This window comes from Canis aureus, chromosome 8 (assembly GCF_053574225.1).
Source record: "Canis aureus isolate CA01 chromosome 8, VMU_Caureus_v.1.0, whole genome shotgun sequence".
NCBI classification, from domain to species: Eukaryota; Metazoa; Chordata; class Mammalia; order Carnivora; family Canidae; genus Canis; species Canis aureus.
In genome coordinates, this window is record NC_135618.1 from 43,390,568 (window position 1) to 43,410,309 (window position 19,742).

General features: G+C 44.3%; 1 protein-coding gene across 34 annotated transcripts in view; it reads left to right on the forward strand.

Moving 5' to 3' along the window:
• Positions 1 to 19,742, forward strand: part of RBFOX1 (RNA binding fox-1 homolog 1) — a 2,042,337-nt gene that overhangs the window by 1,849,319 nt on the left and 173,276 nt on the right. For 30 of the 34 annotated variants that reach the window (XM_077906543.1, XM_077906545.1, XM_077906551.1 and 27 more), the window contains one exon: positions 16,170 to 16,412. In XM_077906543.1, coding sequence (XP_077762669.1) covers positions 16,170 to 16,412 — 243 coding nt within the window. Of the gene's footprint in view, positions 1 to 9,130; positions 9,393 to 16,169; positions 16,413 to 19,742 lie in introns of those variants that run through there. The other 4 variants (XM_077906568.1, XM_077906570.1, XM_077906561.1 and 1 more) reach the window with 4 other exon arrangements.

Consider the following 19,742-nt stretch of genomic DNA (forward strand, 5'->3'; position numbering starts at 1 on the left):
GTGACTTCAGTGAATACTAGCACATAGTAAGTGCATCACTTTCCTAGGGCTGCTATAGCAAAGTACCACAAACTGGATGGCTAAAATAACAGAAATTTATTGTCTCAAGAGTTCTGGAAGCCAAAAGATCAAGGTGACAGCAGGGTTGGTCCTTCTGAGAGCTCTAAGGAGGAATCTGCTTCCAGGCTTTTCTCCTGCCTCAGGGGGTCTGTTGGCTATCGTTGGCATCCATTGGCTGTAGAATCATCATCCCCATCTCTATCTTCATCTTCACTCGATGTTCTCCTCCTGTGCATGTCTGTGTCCAAATATCCCCTTTTATAAAACCAGTCATATTGGATTAAGGGCCAACCCTACTCTACTATGACCTCATTTACCATAACTAATTACATTTGCAACAGAGTACTCTCTTCCCAAATAAGGTCACATTCTGGGATCCTGGGAGCTGGGACTTCATTTAAGTTAGGAGGAGACACAATTCAACCTATAACAGTAGGTGTTCAGTAAGCTTATCAGATATGTAGGTCAATAATACTTGAACATGAGGATCACCTTTTGTCTGTTTTGGGTAGATTCTAAGAGCATCCCATTCTGTCTGAAGATGGTAAGCATGTCAAAAAATCAAATAAGGAAAACTGGTTAGTGAAGAGAATGAATGTTGCCGATAAGCAGGTACATTATGCAAAGACACATACTACACAATCACATTTGAAAATATTGTCAGGCTGCTCCTTGAAGACCTTTTGAATTAGCTACTTGACTTCCATGAGCCTTGGTTCTCTTAGCTGTGGCTGTCTCAGAGTTCTTTGGATAAATTAACTCGAATGTCATACGTTGTACACAGAGTGATCACACAATTTTTTTTTGTCCGATCTTCCACACTGCTGGTATCTGAATAAAATTTCTTACCAATAGATGAAATTGTCTCCTATATACAAATAAGGCAAATTTCTTCCATATTTCCAAAACCCCACTGTCTGCATTGAATCTCCCTTGCTGTTCTGCAAAACCTCTTTCCTAAGTCAGTCTGGCCCTGTTCTACTCCAAAGTATGTGACCTGGTCAGCTCAGCATTCAGTCAAGAAGACATCCCTAATATATCACACATTCCTAGCTACAGAAAAAAATAATATTTATGCACTGATCACACATATGTGAAAAATTCAAAGTTCTCTGGTCTCAAGTGTTGCTTTAACTGAGACCCTTGTGTTGGGACAGGGCCAGTAACTGGATGTGGTTTTGGTTTCATTCCCTCTGAATTTATTTAAAAACATAGTAATAACCTCAGTACTACCGTCCTTATGCTAAGTTGAGTTATATTGAATTTGTCAGGCCAATAAAGTTATTTTTTCTAATGATAGTTTCATTTGCTTAATGTCCACATTCAGCTTTCTTATTCTTCATATAAAAGTTTATGAGATCAGGATGGAGGACACCCACAAATGCATCATGAAGTCAAGCCTATTCATACAGCTAGACCTGTCAGGTTATATAAATGGAAGACTTAGAAAGCAGTTTGGTACAATGAAAATATATCTAGAGTTCAAATCCCAGCTAAAACATCAAGGAGCTGGGTGAACTTGGGCACAGCACTGGGTTACCTGAACCTCAGCTTTTCTCCTCTGTTAAATGGATGCTAATGGTATCCATCCCACCTACCTTCCAATATGGCATCTGAGGCTCAAACAGATAATGTGTAAGCACATCCCAGTAACCCTTACATCAGCTAAGCTATTATGAGCCTGGTGATGAGAAGGATGAGCCTCTGTCTTACTCATTTCCTTAAAGTGACCACCTGTTTCCCCTATTTATTTCTTCTATTAATCTTCTATTAAGCATTTGAATTGCTTAAAGGGAAAAGGTAATGCCATGAGTCTGTTTCAAATGATCAGTTCCTTTTCTGTTATTCCTGCTCCCCTTCCTTCCCTCGACTAGCTTCAGCCTGATTTTTGTCATCATTGCATTTACTCTGTGATTTAACCAAAATATTTTATAAGCATTCACTCTGTGCATGCCATTCTGACAAGGCTGAGAACATGGTTCTCAGTAAAAACAGACCTGGGTCTCTGCCCTCAAGGGCTTTACAGTCCATTAGCCTCCAGGTCTGTATCTCAGTCCTGTATGTTGCGGGTCCTGTGGCTCTGAAAATAGCCACATCGCTGTCTTTTACTCCTTTTTCATCAATTCTGCTGCTCTCGGTATGAGGTATTTCCTCCCACTGCAACGTTACAACTGGCCTTCCCACACATTGTTTTGCCAACCTGTTTGATACCACCTGGCTATTTCCTGCTCACCTTCAACTCTCAATTTAGACATCTGTTCTGGAAAGGCCCACTTGATAAGCCACAGGGGATAGGTGAGACCCTTCAGCACCTTGTATTTATCTTCTCACGGCACGTGTCCCATTGCACCACAAATTCCTGGACTGCCTATGTGTCCTGCCAGCTGGAAACTACAGAGGTACCTGGACTATGCCTGTCCTCATCACACTGTAGCCCCCGAACCTAGCCCAGAACCTGCCACCCAGAAGATGCCCAATACTGAGCTACTGAAACAATTGCATGAATATGACACTCTTGCCTATTTGAATAGTTCATCGCCCTTGCTTTCTGGCAGTCTTTCCTAATTTCATTTCTTCCAAGTCCAAGTATAATTCATTTTATGACAGCCTTTTTTTTCCAGTTGGCAAACTATTAGAGGCAAAAACTTATGCAATATACCATGAAAGACAAGGTCATATTTTATCATCTTTGTCTGTTGTTGTAACCAGATTAGACATCTTTCTACAAGTGAGGTGAATGCAAGCCAACAGATATTTATCATGTCAAATACCTGATTAGAAAATATGGAAGACAAAGAGGGAAGCGTTAAAGATGAATCCGACAAGTACCTGCCCTAAAGGAGTTTATAATCTTATGAAAGGCCAATGACATCCATAGGAAATTGGGTAATTAAAAATACATTCAAATGTTTGATTCTGTAAATTCATTATAAACTATGTATGGGTAGTACTTTCTGCATCCTAACTGTACCATGTCTCCTCAAGGTCATGGGATTATATCAGCTGTGCTGAAGCCTCCAGCTTTGAGAAGGGCCAAAGAAGTAGAAATGTTGATTTGTGGCACTATAATGTAAACTTTGATGGATAGAAAACTCAGTTTTCATAATGTGGTGCAAGAGGAGATGATTCTGAATCCATCCCTGTGGAAGACAATAGTACCTACTCGTCCCACGGGTTTCTATTTAGAATGTTTACTTTTCCCTTTGCCAGAATATTTCATAACCTGAAACATCATTCCAAGGAGGAAGGTCAATGATTCTCTCTCTAGCAGTGTGCCTTAATGCCCCCAATATTCCAAATCTAGTGGCAGACCCTTGGTGACATTCTTAGTACAGTGCTTTACTCAGCAACCTCCACAGTGGACTTGGTACCTCTCTAAGCTACTTGGTGCTATCTGTATGGACAGCGACCTCCTCTCTTAAAAGACAATTGCCTCACACCAAATCTATCAATTTTCCATTTTAGAAGCAGGCGGAGAATCCTTTGGATAGCTATGATGGAATAAGTAACAGTGATATCATCCCAAATCATATCTGCAGGGTACCTGTAAGCCTTTTTTTCCAGTTGGCAAACTATTTAAGCAAGCTGTTTAAGGCAACAAAATCCATCCTTTTCTTTTTGTGGATTTGGCCAACTGTAGTAGTATCTACAATGGTGCAAGTCATTGGAATTCATCTTGAATATGAATTTGACACTGATCTTACCCTGGTGGTGGTGGTAGTGGCAGTGAGAACTCTTCTCCCATCTTTAGAAAGTAGCTAGGTGGGAGAGGAAATGGAGTGTGAAAGTTATAGTCTGCTCCATATTGAAGCTTTCTTCCATATCCAGGAGGTAAAGAATCCTTATTGAATTATAATTTAAAATGCATTTGTCTGTTCATTCCCTTATGAAAACAGCTTTTGCTAATATTTATTTGCTTGGTCAATTTTCTACTTGTTCGTCTGCCCTTCTGTCCGTGTCACTATATTTGTGATAGGGGTGGGCAGCTCCAGCTGTCACTCAAGGGTAGATGACAGTGGCAACTTTGCCATGGTATTGATAACAAGGTACTCACAGCACCTAGACTTATACTGCCCTAACTTCTCATTATGTTTGCAGCAGTGTAGAGTGGTGGTCATACAATGTCGATTTCCTAAGTTTGACAGTGTATTATGTTATGCAAGACCTTACCTTTGGGGGAAACTGAGTAAAGGGTACATAGGCATTTCCTCTAATTTTTTTTTCAACTTCCTGCTTTGAGTTCAGAATTGGATTGGTACAAACAGGAGTTTTTCATCATGCACTATTGGAGTGACCTCAGATTACTTGCTTAATCTTTCAAAGCCACCCATCTATAAAATAAAGATAATGATTGTACTACACCATGGGGCTGTGGGTTGCATTGAGGGATTACATTTATAGAACATTTAGGGCAGTGGCAAGTACATGTTATGAGCCCTTCTAATTATGTTAGTGTTATCAATCATGTTATAATCACCATTATCATAATTAACCCTATTAATACTCCCTTGGATTCTGAATCTTGGGACAACAGAAACAAAGATTCCATGCCTTTCTGGTAGCCTCTCACTTGGGCTAGAATACTTCAGCTATTTGCCAGAAAATATTTTGTGATTGAATAGTCCCACCTTAGCCCTTATAAGTACCATCCTTCATCTTAGCCAACACAGAGATCAATCATAGCATATTTTAAAGTACCTCAGTTTTGGAAGAAGATCTGAATTTGAGATCTATGTCTACCATGTCCTAACTTCAAGACCTTGTGCTTTCTTATCTGTGAACTGGATGTGATAAAAAACAAGTTTATTGAAAATATACCACCTGTCGAGATGGAGTTAAATAGTATATATAAAGTGACTAACGTTGTCTGATGCTCATAAGGAACTCAGTGAATACCAGCTGCTCTGGCTATTACTTTTTATTAATGATTGGAAATAATAATAAGCCATTCACAGCTAATTCACACACAGACAGGTGAATCCCTATGTTGCACGACCTTCCAACAAGAAGTCTTTCGGTACGATGTTGGGATATCCCAGTGGGGAATTTTTTTTTAAATAGTGCAGAAGCAACATTTAATGGTTTGACCTGGTTTTTCAGTGCCCTGAAGTGCTGGGTGAGTCAGAGCATGTCTTAGTACCAGTAAGGATAAAGGGAATAGCTTGGGAATTCATTTTTCACTCAACAAAACTGTTGAATGTGTACATGTGCATGCCACTGTTTGAAATGCTTGAGACAATAGTGATGAGAAAAACAGATAAGGTTCCTGTCCTCATTGAGCTTATAGTCTACTTGGAGACAGACCTTTAAAAATGTACAATATAAAAATATATATAATGTCAAAATCAAAATACACCAAATGTCAAAACTTTGACAAGGGTCTGAAAGGACAAGTCAAGGTCCTCTGTGAACCTGGGGCAATGGTGAGAAAGATGAGAAAATTTATCTTTTTCAGCGCTCTGAGATACACAGCTCTGAGATGGGCCCGACTCGTCCCTGTAAGGAACCTAAGGAACCAGTGCTGTTGGTTGGGATCTTCACTTGCTCCAGAGGCTGCTAATTTTTTAAGAGACGAGCACATTTCCCTTTAAAATATCACCTCATGAGCAACCATATCAAGGCCCCCTGCCTTGCACTAAGTGCCATAAATATTTGATTGTCGCTAACTTTTAAGGAGTTGAGAAAAACAACCTCTACATTGCCTTCTGTGACTCCAAATGGAAAATCAGGAACATTTTGCAAACATGACACCTCGTCATTGCAAGCCTGCCACCCACTCGGCTGGTTTGTATTTCTGGGGCTGGTGTTTGTCAGCCACAGAACAATGGCTTCTGGCCTCTCTCTCTTACTTCCCTGTTGAGGCCGCAGAAGTGAAATAAAACAAATTGCTTTCACTTGAATCTGTGACATGGACCCTTGTTATCTTTGTTGTTTATTTGTTTTTGTGAGTTATGGCCTCGGAGCAATCTCAGAGTTCTTTGTTCAAGATGTGCTGGTCTGTAAGCTGATGTACTTAGGGAAACCAAAGTTTGTATGTTACCTAATTGAGGTCAGATTCGAACCCATCTCCAACTGCTTTAGAAAATAGAGCTTAGGAGTCTGACGGATTGGGCAAACCAGAACTTCCCAGTTATGTGAATATGAGGAAGTAACTCCACCTCCCTTAGAGGGGGAAAACCCAATAAAAGTATTGGGTTCTTGTTAGAAGAGGCAATGTAGACAAAGATCCTTTGTTGAGTTTTACATCCTCAGTCCTTAGAACAGTGACTGGTACATAGTGCTCAAGTAAACTTTTCTTATCATCCTCATCATCATCTCTATCTTCTTTATCATCACCATCACCACCATCACAATCATCATCATCATCTCCATCTTCAGTTTTGTATGGATTCAGTGGCAGGAGTTAATTCTTCATTAAGACCAGATTAGGTTCAAGTTTTGGTTCTGCTACTTAATTTATTAAATCCCATAGTAGGAAATACTTCTTCACTTGTTTCCAACCTCAGTTGTCTTATCTTTAAAAGGGAACATAGTGTCTATCTTAAGGGGCTGGTTGTGAGGATTAGAGTGCGTAGCACAGCAGCAAGTGCCTAGTGGGTGAGAACCTGACATACCTTTCCATGTGTGCTCCAGACAGTATACTTTGCTGGACAAGAAGGACTGCATCCCCCACAAGAGAAAATGTACTCATGGGACTTTGTAGATTAAAAAACACATTCCTATAGATTTTCTCCCTAAAGCATTCCAAGAGCCTCATTGAGAAGAAGAATACATATTATTGTTTATAAATAAGGAAATGGAGGCACATGAAGGTTGAATGACTTGCCAATAATCCTATCATTATACTCCTGACTTCTGAACATTTGACTTTGACTCGATAGCCACAGTACTAGTAAAAGGTTAAATGGTAACGAACGTTGGAAATTACTAGCTTAGTGTTTTTAATTTTACGTATTTTACTGCATTCCATAAAAGATTTTACATTGCAACCCAATTCACCCACATAAAAGTTTCATGAAACAATACTAACTCTTACCATTTTATTCCATTCCATTCTTCCCCAGCGTGGGATAGTTTATTTCATTTAAAGAATGTTGGCTTGATAATTCCCTACATGGATTTTATAGCCCAAGGGATCACACCTATAATTTGAAAAACGCAGAACACTTTCCCCCAGGACTGTGTGGTAGAATGACCTGGTAGCTCTAATGCCCACGCCTGCATCCCACCCTCGGAGATTCGAAGGCAGTGGGTCTGGGGTGGAGTCCCAAGGTCTATTTTTTTTTTTTTAATAAGAATACTCCCAAGTGACTCTGATGGTCCACTGGCCAAGGAACAGTGTCCTATTGCATCTCCCTAATTATCACCCCCCTGAAATGCTTGTGTCTATCTGGTGGTTTGTTGGTTGGGGTTTTTTTGAATATTTTCTCCATCACTCTGCAGAACATACTTCACCAGGGAATTTATCTGCCTTCATCTCATCCCCCTTTCCCAGGTTGAAGGACAGAAGCTTGGCTTTGGAGTTATCTGTGAGCACGGTGAGCTTTGGGAGAGGAAAGGGCCTGATCCTCTGTGGTTACACAGCTCTGAGATGGGCCCGACTCGTCCCTGTAAGGAACCTACACGGGCTGCTTATTTTAATTCTGCATTAGATGTTTCCCAGGAGTGTGATTAGAAATGGAAATGGAAGGATGGCACAAATACTGTTGATCCAGATTTTCTTTCCAACCCTGGGGAGCTGGGAATTAAAAAAAAAAAAAAAATCACCCAGGGGCTACCTGAACTAGCGACAGACCAGCAGGAAGGTTGAATTCTTCTAGGCAGCCTCTCCCGCCCTCACCCCCTCCTCTGTTATACAATTTAATTACACGTTTAATCACTTCAGAAACCCCATCCATTCCCTCCAGTGTAGCAAGATCTCTCCTCTTCTTAGCAAGGCGTCTCGGTGATAAGCAGCTGTCCACTGGAAGGGGTGGATGGGACTCTTGAAACTCTTCCCCCGGCGAGCAAGAAAGACATGGCCAAATAAAAACTGAAATTGTTTTGACATTTCACTCTGGTTGTTGTAGTTTTAATAATAAAGAAAGAACAAAGTATTTGTAGCTTTAAATAAAGAGGCAGCATTTGGCATTGATGCAGCATTTGGCATTGAAATCACTGGGGATTTTTTTGTACGCGGTTTTGTTGTTGCTCGTTTGAAAGAGAAGGGAAAAATGAGCTAAGAGGAGGAAAAGTTCAAGAAAAGGAGAAAGCAAGACCCCTGCACTTGTCCTTCATGGCATTGATCACCACTGCGATTTTGAGATCATCTGTGAGTTCCTTTCTTGAGAGCCTGCTGCCTGTCTTGACTACACAGTCCACAGGAACAAAGGTGGTCTTAAGTTTGCCCACCGTGTGACTGAATGTGATGAATGAATCTGTTTATACAGCGCGTACTATAAGCCAAGCCCTGTGTGTGTGTGTGTGTTTTGTTCTGATTTGGTTTTTATTTTCATCCTCGCAATCACGCTGTGAAGTCGCTCCTCATGATCCCTACTAAACAGAAGCCGAAACTGGAGCCCAGAGCATCGCATCTACTTACCTGAGGTCACACAGCTAGTCTGCAAAGGAGCCGGGCTTCCAAATCTTCCAAACCAAAGCCAGTTAGGGTGTTTTAAGATTACATTTACCAATTAACGATGCAGCGTCGTTATAAATTCATCCCCTGTGTTCTCAGGGCATCTCTTTAAATTTCCCCATCCCCATACTGCTGTCTCTGAGCTCTTTCTTCATCCTGCCTCCGTCTCTTCCCCTGCTACCCTCGGCACCCCCACCCCCTCTTAAAAATACAAAACAAAACAGGATAGTAAGCAAGCTCCCGGGTGGATTTCATAACTTTGCATACCATATATTTAGTTTAGTAATGATAAATTCCAGCTCCAGGCAATGCATAGGATAGCATTTCTAATGTTTTTTAAACAGCTATTAATGTAGGCGAGTGCTGTGTGTGTGTGTGTGTGTGTGTGTGGTGTTTCCTACCTCCTCTATATAATCATCTGCTCAGTGTGCACCCTGAAACTGAGAACAGGAGCCAGAGGAGGGGCGAGCCGTGATTGATGGGCCAGGCCTCGCTGGCGGAAAGAGTCCCATCTGGGGTTGGTTTTGGGAGCAGTCAGATGTTGAGGGGGAGGTCAGCCAGGCGGCCTCAGCTCCCCTCCCTCGACATCCACACGTTGCACCGAGCGCACACCCTCGCTCGTAACTGAGGCTCGCTTTGGGCAGATGCTCTGTGGTGTGGGGCTAGAGCAGCTGCTAAGTTTATGGAGGAGCAAGGAAGCAGGATGGTGCAGCAGGTATTTTTCCCGATTTTTATATTTCACGCGAAATTGTGATTTGAATGAAGCTGAAGCCTTTCCTCGCGTTAAGGCTCTGGTGCTCTCTGCGATCTGTGTACTCTGCTCCTTGAATACTGCGGGGTGGGGTTGGGGGGGGAGGAGAGGGTTTCAGCCAAGTGTGTGTGCATGTGTGTGTGTATGTGTGCGCGTGTCTGGGTGTGCGCGCGCGCGTGTGCTTTCTGCTTGATGTGTCTCACTGAGCTGGTCTCGGAACCAGCAGGTTAATGGTGTAATTTTGCATTTTCTTCTTTGTCTCTGTGCCTCCGGGGGCACGATACAGCTTAGCTCTTTCCACTCAGGCACTGGAGCCTTTCTCTGAATATGCGCAATTTCTTGCCAGAGAAGTAGAACAGACCACGCTACAAAACTCAAGTCAAGCAGTCAGCAAGATAGAAAATTGCAGGCAACCCAAGAAGGGAGGTTGTCCTCCAGGGGTCCCTGTTGGGGAAGGTCCCTGCCCCGCCCAGGAGGGGCTGCTTTTGTGTTTTGGGGGGGGCCATGTGGACAGAACCCCGGGTGTATCAGGGCCAGACAATCCCTGGGCATGGCTTCATTACAAGGACTGCATTTAGGCCGGAAGGGGTTTTTGGGGCCAGACACGGGCAGGGGACAAATCAATTCCAGCAGCAGAAGGGGGACAGATGATGATTCAAGAAGTTGGACTACGAAAGCTGGGGAAACACACTCACGTACACAGGGAAAAAAAAAAAAAAAAAAGGCTTCGTTATTTGAAAGTCCACCCTGGCAGCTCTGAGAGGCGCTTGCCCCCTCCCGTGAAAAGTCTGGGGTTCCGTCGAAAAGAACATCCCTGCTTCGTGCTTTGCCACGTAAAGACTATTTCTCAGTTGAAATGTGGTTTGCATTAGGTTTGGGGCCAAAATATTTTGCACAGTCTGATGGGCTGCCACCCTTTGTTCTCTTATTACTTTCTTAAAAAACTACTTTATTGAATAAACCACTTGGGGCAATGGATTGAGAGAAGGGAGATGCCTGGCTGGGTAGGAGTGGGGGGGCCCTCTCGTCGTCTCTCGGGCTCTGTCTCCTGAGCCCACCTCGGAGAGGAAACGGAAGGTGCAGGCTGTTTCAGTGTCCGAAGCGATCGTCCCGTGTTGGAAGACTGCCTCTCCGAACGTCTGCATGCGGAAGCCCCAGCACGCTATGCTAATAGTCAGATTACGGTGTTTGTCTTAAAATAGCAATAATATCCTGGCTATTTCATGCTTCAGTAAAATATTTAAATTGAAATGGCATTTTTTTTCCTTTGGTGACTCAGACTTGGTTGCATTTTAATAATCCTCTTGCTGTCGGTAACCGGAGTCTGAGCTACCCATTGGGGTGTCTCGGGTAATCATGGGGTCCCACATCATCTTGCCGATGTTGAGGTACTCCTCTGATTGAGGCTTGTGGTATGAGGACAAGGAAGTTTCCTCTACATTCCTAATAACTGTTCTCTATTTCAAGTCTCTATCCAGTTCTGCAGCGGCAAGAGTGGACGTGAAAACATAAGGTCTCTGCATTTTGAAAAAAAAAAAAAAATTTTTGTGTATTTATCAGCAACCCAGGAAAGTCCGGGCACTGAACATCTGAAGTTAGGTCTGCAGATCTCTTGCAGCAGTTGCTCAGTGATGTGGGGGTTCTGTGCAAAGCAGAAACACCCTCCTCACCACCTTGGGACACCCACAAGCACCCTGACTCAGTAGATATCAGAATCCCTGTGATCATCCCACTTATTTAGGGAAAGGTGGGGGTTTGGCATTGGAGTAGAAGCAAGAAGGCAGCTTCTACAAATGAGGGAATGTCTAGCCAGAATGCTCCAAATAATTTTTGTCTGTCACTGTCACCTACGTGAAGTTGGCTTCAGCTCTCAACCAGGAGCCTGTGCACGTGCCCAAGATCTGCCCTGACCTGGAGTCCCAAAGGTGCCCTTAATGCAGATATATTTTTCCAGAAAATATCCTTGGGCCAAGCTAAGAATCCAGAAACATCACTAGGGAGGAAACAAAGACATCTCTGAAGCCATTTGAGGGTGAAAAATAATTCTATAGGAAATACAATGATCTTAATTAAATATTAGCTGTAATTAGCCCAAAGTGCAAATGTTGGGAATATTAATTAGGGTCTCTCTGGAACGGCTGTCAGTGTTAATAAGTAGCTGTGGGGGGTCCCACTAACATATGTTTGAGGACTTTGGGAGCAGGAGTGCCATCCAGAGCCCCACGGACCTGAATGTACCTGTGGGCTCCATGGTAACCATGGACACAATCCCTAGAGCTTGGTGCCCTGAGTTTGCCAAAACGGCCCAAGTTTGGTAGAGGTTGGTGGTTTGTCCCCAGTTGGCCCTTGCCTTTCCTAAGACAGCCTCAGAACCTTGTGAAGCTAGGCCCTGGGCTTGAGGTGGCACAGGTTTTCCAGGCTTCTGCTCTAACATGCACCAAGGGCTAGTCTGGCTAATGGAACACTGGTATTTCTGCATCAAGTACCCCAGCACCTGACTCCCCTCCCTGGTAGGGTGTAACACACCACCACATGGGTAGCGGGTCTTGAGGCCATGGTGTGTGCACAACTGAGAGAGGTTTCTTTACTTCAAAATGGGAACAGACCTTTCCACCAGGTGATAGTCTTGCCAGATGAGAGACGCCTGGGTGTCAGTTCAGCTCCTGGCTTCCCTAAGAGCTACCTGTTGCTGTGATTTTGCACAATCATTTCCTAGTTCTGGACTGCAGCAAAGCAACATGGGATGAAAAGCCAATGCATGCATAGTGGGGATCCTAGGTCTTGGCCCTACCAACGTTTGGGGATAGGTAATCCTGTGTGGTGGGCACTGTCCATGCATTGTAGGGTGTTTAGCACCATATTTGGAGTCTCCCTGCTAGATATTCACAGCAACCCTTCACCCCACTAGTAACAACCAAAAGTGTCTACACACATTGTCAGATATCCCCAGGGGAGCAGTCACCTTGTATAAGAAGTACTGTAGCAAAGCCCCCAGCACAATGCCTGGCACCTTCCAGGCCTGAGAAGAAGGCCACATCACTCAGTGTGCCTTCTGAGCACTGGTGAGAGCACTCAAGCTCACATGAGCTTGCAAGCCTGAGGCTGTCACGGATCCTCCCCTCAGCAGCCCACTGTGTTGGGTCTAAAGCTTGTGTGTGTGCATGCATTGCTTACAGCGCACAGGTGCAGAGATGGAAAGCACATACAACCCGAAGAAGACTTTGACCCCTCCATTGGGCACCATCCCCGACACTGCCCATCCGCAAGTTCGGCTGAGCTTCCCTCCTTGGTTTAGGGAAGAATGCAACTACTGCCAACTTTATTTCCTGCCCAAACTATTTACGCACTGGTGGCTTCTTACATGACGTCTCCGTATTTAGTGATAACTTTGCCACCTTGATTAAAATACTTTTTCTGCAAAATGGTTAAACAGTTTAGGTTTTGTGGGTCTCTCACAACTGCTCAACTCTGTCATTATAGCACGATGAGCAAGGCTGTGTCTCAATAAAAACTTTATTTATAAACAACTAGTGGACCAGATTTGCCCCATGGGTCACTTGCCAACCCCCCTATGTCCTGTTGTGAGGTTAAGCTTCTCAGAGCCCAGAGTTTGTTATTCAGGTATGCATTCATTTAGCAAGTACTTGTAAATGCCCATTTTGCAGCTAGCATGCCGCGGGACACTGGAAATGGAATGGAGAACGCGACACAGTCCCCAGCCATGAGGACTCTCCCAGATAAATAAGCAGGCAGTGGCAGTGCTAGGAGTTATGTGACATGTGGCCACAGGCTACGATGGAGCATAGAGGACACAGAGTGGGCCTAGAGTCAAGGAAGCCTTGCTGGCAGACTTGGCCTGGGACCTGAAAGGACAATCAAGACTAGGAAGTAGAGAGGGTTTTTGAGGCAGAGAGGCAGTGAATGGGTAGACGTGATGGGTGTTGAGAGTACAGAGTGACTGTTGGCTTCCTGAGGGCAGGCCTCTCTCCTTGTGATGCAGAGAGCCCACATTCTAACAGAAATCCCTATGGGGGACAGGTCACTCTTCCTGAGATTGTTCTGCTGTGTGGAAAGGCCACATGGGCCTGTGTATCCCCATAAAAGTGCCTTCTGCTGGAGGTAGAGGAAGGAAAGCTGTTTCTCTGTGTGACCATCTCTCCGTTGTTGCTTATGGGATCATTTCACGCTCCCCTATGGGGCCACACCTGGAGTTTTCACAAGTCTGGCTTTTAATTCAAAGATGCTCCAGATCAAAGGTGGGGTCTACTGAAACAGACCTTCGGGCAGAGGTAGAATCTGACACAATGAATTTCCCTCTGGAGGGTTCTCAGGGTCCCAAAGCTTCTGGGGCTTCCCATTAGCCAGAAAGAAGTGGCCCCATGTGGAATTTGTGCACGGAGGGATATGTTCCTTGAGCAGCCCTGGAGAAGAGAGGATGCTAGTTGGCTGATAGACGGGAGAGGATGTTTTTGTTCTTACTGGTCCAGACTCTTTTGGTTGTAAGTAACAGAAAAAACTATCTTACGCAAAATGAGGCATTTACTGAGTCCTATAAGGAAAACAAACGGTGGTGCTATTAACTGCAGGTAATTCTGGATCCAAGGCCTCACATGATGTCACTGGGACTCAGTTGACCTGTTTCTCAATTTCTGGGCTCTGTTTCCCCCTGGGTTGGCTTGTGCCCTAGGTGGGTCCCTTTCAAGTGGCAGTTGCTGGCAGCTCCAGGGCTGCATTATTTTTACAGCTGCCAATCCCAGAGGAAAGAGGGCTTCTCCCCTAAGCTCCAGGGAAGCTCCAGGATTAAGCCTCCTTGGCATAACTGGAGGTTAACTCACTAGCTGGCTTAGGTGGATGGGCATGAGCACATGTCCCCGGGACTGTGACCACGGAACCCTATGATTAGCCAGGGTCATGTGACTGCGTCTGGAGGTCACCTGAGACAGGGCCTGGCCCCATCTGCACTCTGTGGGCTGAGAGTGGAAGTGTCTCCTAGAAGGAAACCGTGTTACTCCTGAAGAAAAGACCAATGCACACGAAGCAGCAACGGCAGTGAGTGTCCCCTGGGGCTTCCCGAGGATGGTCAGGGTTCACCTCCCACGGGCAGGGATCCAGCCACGCACAGACTCTGCACAGCCCCAAACGCGAGGAAAAGATGTTAGACAGAAAGCAAGCAATGGCTGTGCATTTCTGCTTCCAATGGCACAGACATTTGGAGACATTCGTCTGGGGGAGGAAAGGGCGTGATGGGAATGTTTTCACTTGTAAAATGTTTTAAACTTATCCTAAGCTTAGTTCTCTTCAAAGTGTCATCTTTAACATTCTAATTAAGGGCCCTTCTAAACAAATGCACAAGCGCTGCGCGCGCGGCTCCAAGAATAAACTTTATTTTATTTTTTTATTTTTTTGGTCCCTTCTCTGTCATAATGTTGCTGCACTCAGGTTGCTTTAGCTGGAGAGGCTCTCAAATGTTGGTGGCAAGGACCAAGGAGACGTGAGCTTTTCTGACATTTTTGCCCTGGTATCATTCTATGAGGGCTGAAGTCACATCTAATTGACCACAGACAATGGGAGAGGCAGCTATTTGGTGTGCTTAATTGCTATGCTTCTCTCTCTCTCTCTGACTGTGCAAAATCTCATTTCTTGAGACCATGAAAAATTTGGACCTCTGGGTTACAGTTTCTGGTGCAGTTTGCATATGTGCATGTGTGTGTGTGTGTGTGCAGGGTAGTAGAGTTAGGAGGGTACAGGTGGGGGAATAGAGAGAGATGGATGTTTCCTGAAATGGAAGCATTTGAATTCAGGGTTGTTTTTTTTTTTTTAATTCCTTTGACTTGACTGTAATGATCACACTGCATGTTTTGCCTAGGTTGCCTAGACTGGAAGGGTGAATTGTTACATAATACTCTGTGCTTATATATAAAAAAATAATAATAATAATAATAAGGCAGGGGGCAAGGGGAGGCATTGACTAATGAGGTTAAGGCCAGCATTTTGTAACGATACTTAAAATGGTGAACACAGAATCACAGAGTGCCATCTTTGTCCAAATTAGGTCTTGAATTTCCATTGGCTGCTTCATTATTGGCGCTGGGAACATTTACACACACACACACACACACACACACTCTGTGACCATTAAAGGGACCCCCCCCCATCCTATTATGTGAGCCAAGTCACATAAAACTTTGATTAAATTCAAATGCTTAGATGAATTGTCTCTCCTCTCAAGAACACACACGTTCAATTTAATCTCTCTTGGCATTTTAAGTATCAAATCAAGGCTCTGCTGTCACTGGAGACAACTACATGCTCACATGTTCCAAAATGGGAATGAAATACGGAGGATCTGCCAGAGAAGTCTAATCGGGCAGAGCGCAGGCCCTACCAGTCTTTGGCTATGGGGCTGGAAGGCTTGGGGGGAAAGTGAGGCCCCTTCCTAAGCCTCGGTTTCTGCATCTGTGCAATGGGTTATGCCTGTATCCATGCGGAGCACAGATACATTCCCCCTGGGGGCTGCTGAGGATGGAGTGGGACACGTCCCAGTAGGGCTCCTGGCACAGTGGGGGCACCTGTGCACTTGTGCACCTGCACACCTGTGCACCTGTGCACCTGTGCAGCATTGAGGGAGTGCTCATCCTTGGGCCCTGGGGAAGGGGTCTGCTCACAGGGTTCTCATGCTCTCTCTCTCTCTCTCTCTCTCTCTCTCTCCCTATCCCCCTTTTGATTTTTTTTCCTTTTTAGGGTAATCAAGAAGCAGCAGCTGCCCCAGACACAATGGCTCAGCCTTACGCGTCGGCCCAGTTTGCACCCCCCCAGAACGGCATCCCCGCGGAGTACACGGCCCCTCACCCCCACCCCGCTCCGGAGTACACGGGCCAGACCACCGTCCCTGAGCACACGTTAAACCTGTACCCTCCCGCCCAGACACACTCGGAGCAGAGCGCCGCGGACACCAGCGCGCAGACCGTGTCCGGCACCGCCACAGTAAGTGGGTGTGGGCCCAGGTGGGTGGCGGCGGGGTGCACCCCACCCCACGGGGCTCCTGGGGCCTGGCAGCCCCCAAGCCCGCAAAGTCCACCTGCCTAGAGGCCTCTGCCCCGTTACCTGCTTAAATCCACACATCTCTCCCCAGCCACCTTTATTCTGAAAAGGGAAACTTTCAACTAAATGCTCTTGCTGTTGCCTTGCCTTCTCTGGAAGCGTGTTCTCTCTCGGTAGAATCATACATGATGTGATTTTGACAGCTTTGTGGAGGTGTAATTTGTATACCAGAAATTCACCTTTTTTTTTTTTTTTGGTGTACAATTCACTGATTTCTAATAGACTTGCAGACTTGTGCAACCCAAGGACATCATCTAATTTTGGAATATTTCCATCCTCCAGAAGGAAACCCCATGCCCCTTTGTAGCTCCTCCCCAGCCCAACGCTTGTCCTCTTCAGCTTCTCCAGCTTTCTTCATTCCTTTGAGATTTACCTGTGCTGTTCTGTGTTTTGAGGGAGCCATAGGGTGAGCAAAGCCTGGGCTGCAAAGGGGCAGCACCAGAGAATTTTACAGGGTCACGGGATGTTCTGTATTTTGATGGTGGCTGTTTATACTACTTTGTACACCAAAAAGGGTCTATTTCATTGCATGTAAATGCTTTCAGTGGATTAAAAACAAGCAAACAAATGAAAAAGAAACATTTTATCACCATCATAAATTAAAAACTGGCACTGTTGGCTATTAATCAAAGATAAGCCTAAACAAAAATAATTATTAAAATTAAACACTTGCTCGTCTGTGCATGGCCTGAAATAACCATGCATACCACAAGATGTATATGTTCATTTGAGACGCCTTGTTCTGTGGAATTCTTTAGATGTCTGGGTATACCAAGCCTCTAGTCTAGAACATTTTGCAGTAGAAAGCACTCGTGCCTCTTTCTCCTGCCCCCAGGCCTCTGAAAAACCAGTATTTGTGAAGGAATTTCATGGTTTGCAGCAGGAGATTATTTCTGGGACCTCAAAGTAACCATTTACTGCTTTGCTACCTGGTACTTCATTTCGAGGTCGGGTTTGGAGATTTTTAAAAATAACATACATTCTAACATGGTCTACTGCCTATCTCCCCTTTTTTTTATTATGGCAAAATATCTATATGATATGGAATTTGCCATTTCGACCATTATTTTAATGTATATAACTCAGTAGGATTGAGAAATTCACAGTTCAATGCAACCATCACCATCTCTAGTTCCAGAACATTTTCATAGCCCCAAAAGGAAACCCCATACCCATTACAGAAACATTTCCCATTCCTACAAATGCACTTTCTATCTGTATGGATTTGCCCATTCTAGAATTTCTTAAAAATGGGATGACCTTTTGCAGCTGGCTTCTTTCACTTAACACAATGTTTTCAGGGTTTCTTCACACTGTAGCATGTATCACTACTTTGTTCCTTTTTATGACTGAATACTATTCCATCACATGGCTATGCCATTTATTTGTCCATCTATTCACTGACGGGCATTTGGGTTGTTTCCACCTCTGAGTTTTGTGAGTAGTGTTGCTCCTGCCTATTTATATCTGGCTGTTAAGACTTGGGAATAAGTCTATTAAACGGGTTTGCTGGTCTACCAGTTGTCTGTTATTGGCTGTGTTAACCTACAAGGTTGGTGTTTATTTGGTTTTAGTCATTTTGTGACAGTCAGTGTTGGTAGGGCTTCAGAAGGTTACTTTAGGACTGAAAATGACATATAATAATGTCTAATCAGACTTTATCTCTTAAGCCTCAGTATGTGCCATTTCTATTGACCTGCTGTGGAAGATTCATTTATTCATGCATATTTTTAAGCATCTGCTGTGGCCAGGACTTATTCTAGGCAATGTGGCTGAACTGAACAGAAATGATCCTTTCCCTCTTATGACTTAGTTTGAGAGTCAGAGAGTGAACATGTGTCAATCAAACAGCTGTATGAACACAAACTGTGATACATGCTCTCAAGGAAAAGGCAGACGCTGTGGAGGATTAAGAAGTGCGGGGGTACTGCCTGCAGATGAATAGTCTGGGACTCTTTCTTTAAGAAGATGATATTTAAGATGACAAGATAAACTTTCTAAGCAGAAGGAATACCAAGGTCAAGGTCCCAAGGTTGAAAAGATCTGGGATTGTTCAAAGAACTAAAGAGAGTCCAGTAATATGTCTGAGGCACATGAAGAAGGTCCGGGGGTACAGTGGCAAAGGATGAAATGGGAACAATGATGAGGGATCATATCCTGCAGGCCTCGTGGGTCTGGTAAGTGGGTGGAATTCCACATTAGGAACAAGAGGGAGCCATTGAAAAAGTTTAAGCTGGAAGAGTTAGAAAATGAAATTTTAAAAGGAAGGGTTAATGATGCGTACCTAAAAGGAAATCTTAATCCAGTTGTGATGCTCAACATTCTTCTCTCACAAAACAACAACAACTCTTTAGAGATCAACACAAATTTAAACAGGGTGTTGGGTGTCCGTGGTACCCAAGGCTCTGCAATGCCATGAAACGGTGAGCAGATATGCTTTATTTTCTTAGAGAGATTTTTGGTCTGCAAGAGAATATAAGGTATGTGTTCTGTTATTATTGTAATGTGATAAGCTCTCGTGCATGGATTTTTAAGGCTTTAGTGTATTTCGATGATGGAAGAAACACTTGCTGAGGGATGTGCCTCAACACCATAGTTGAGGGGATATACAGTTCATAGTCTTCTGGTTGCTGCTAGTAATAGAAAATTCAACAGTAAATGTATCAGCTTCTACAACAGTCTCAAAGGAGGGCTGACTTTAGACACAGCTTGGTGTGCAGAATACGCATGTCAGGTTCCAACAGGATCCATCTCTGGCTCTTCTTCCTCTCACTCACCTCCATTCTCTAGTTTTGTGTGATGGTCCCTGCAAATTCAGGCTCCTGATATCATGCCAGATGCCTAGGGAAAGACTCTTGGATTAGTCCCATGCAGACAAGCCCGGGGAACCACTCTCTCTCCAGGGTTTGCACGGTGTTGTATCTGTTCAGTGGCTGAGGCTGAGAGCCCTGGAGCCACTGAGGAGCCCCATATCCAAATGTAGAGACCAAGGGCAAGTTCCATCAGAGTCATTGACAATGTGCTCTGGATCTTCTCACTAAAGGTATTAAACAGCTAGAAACTGGTCAGAGCAAAGGGTAAGCCATTTGTATGGAGAGGCTTGAATAGATTTGCCAAGCATAGGGAATGGAGAGAAGGGGAGGCAGATTGCTGAAAAACTCACAGGCGGGCTAGGTTTGGAAGGCAAGGAGCTGCTGAGTGAGACGTGAATGG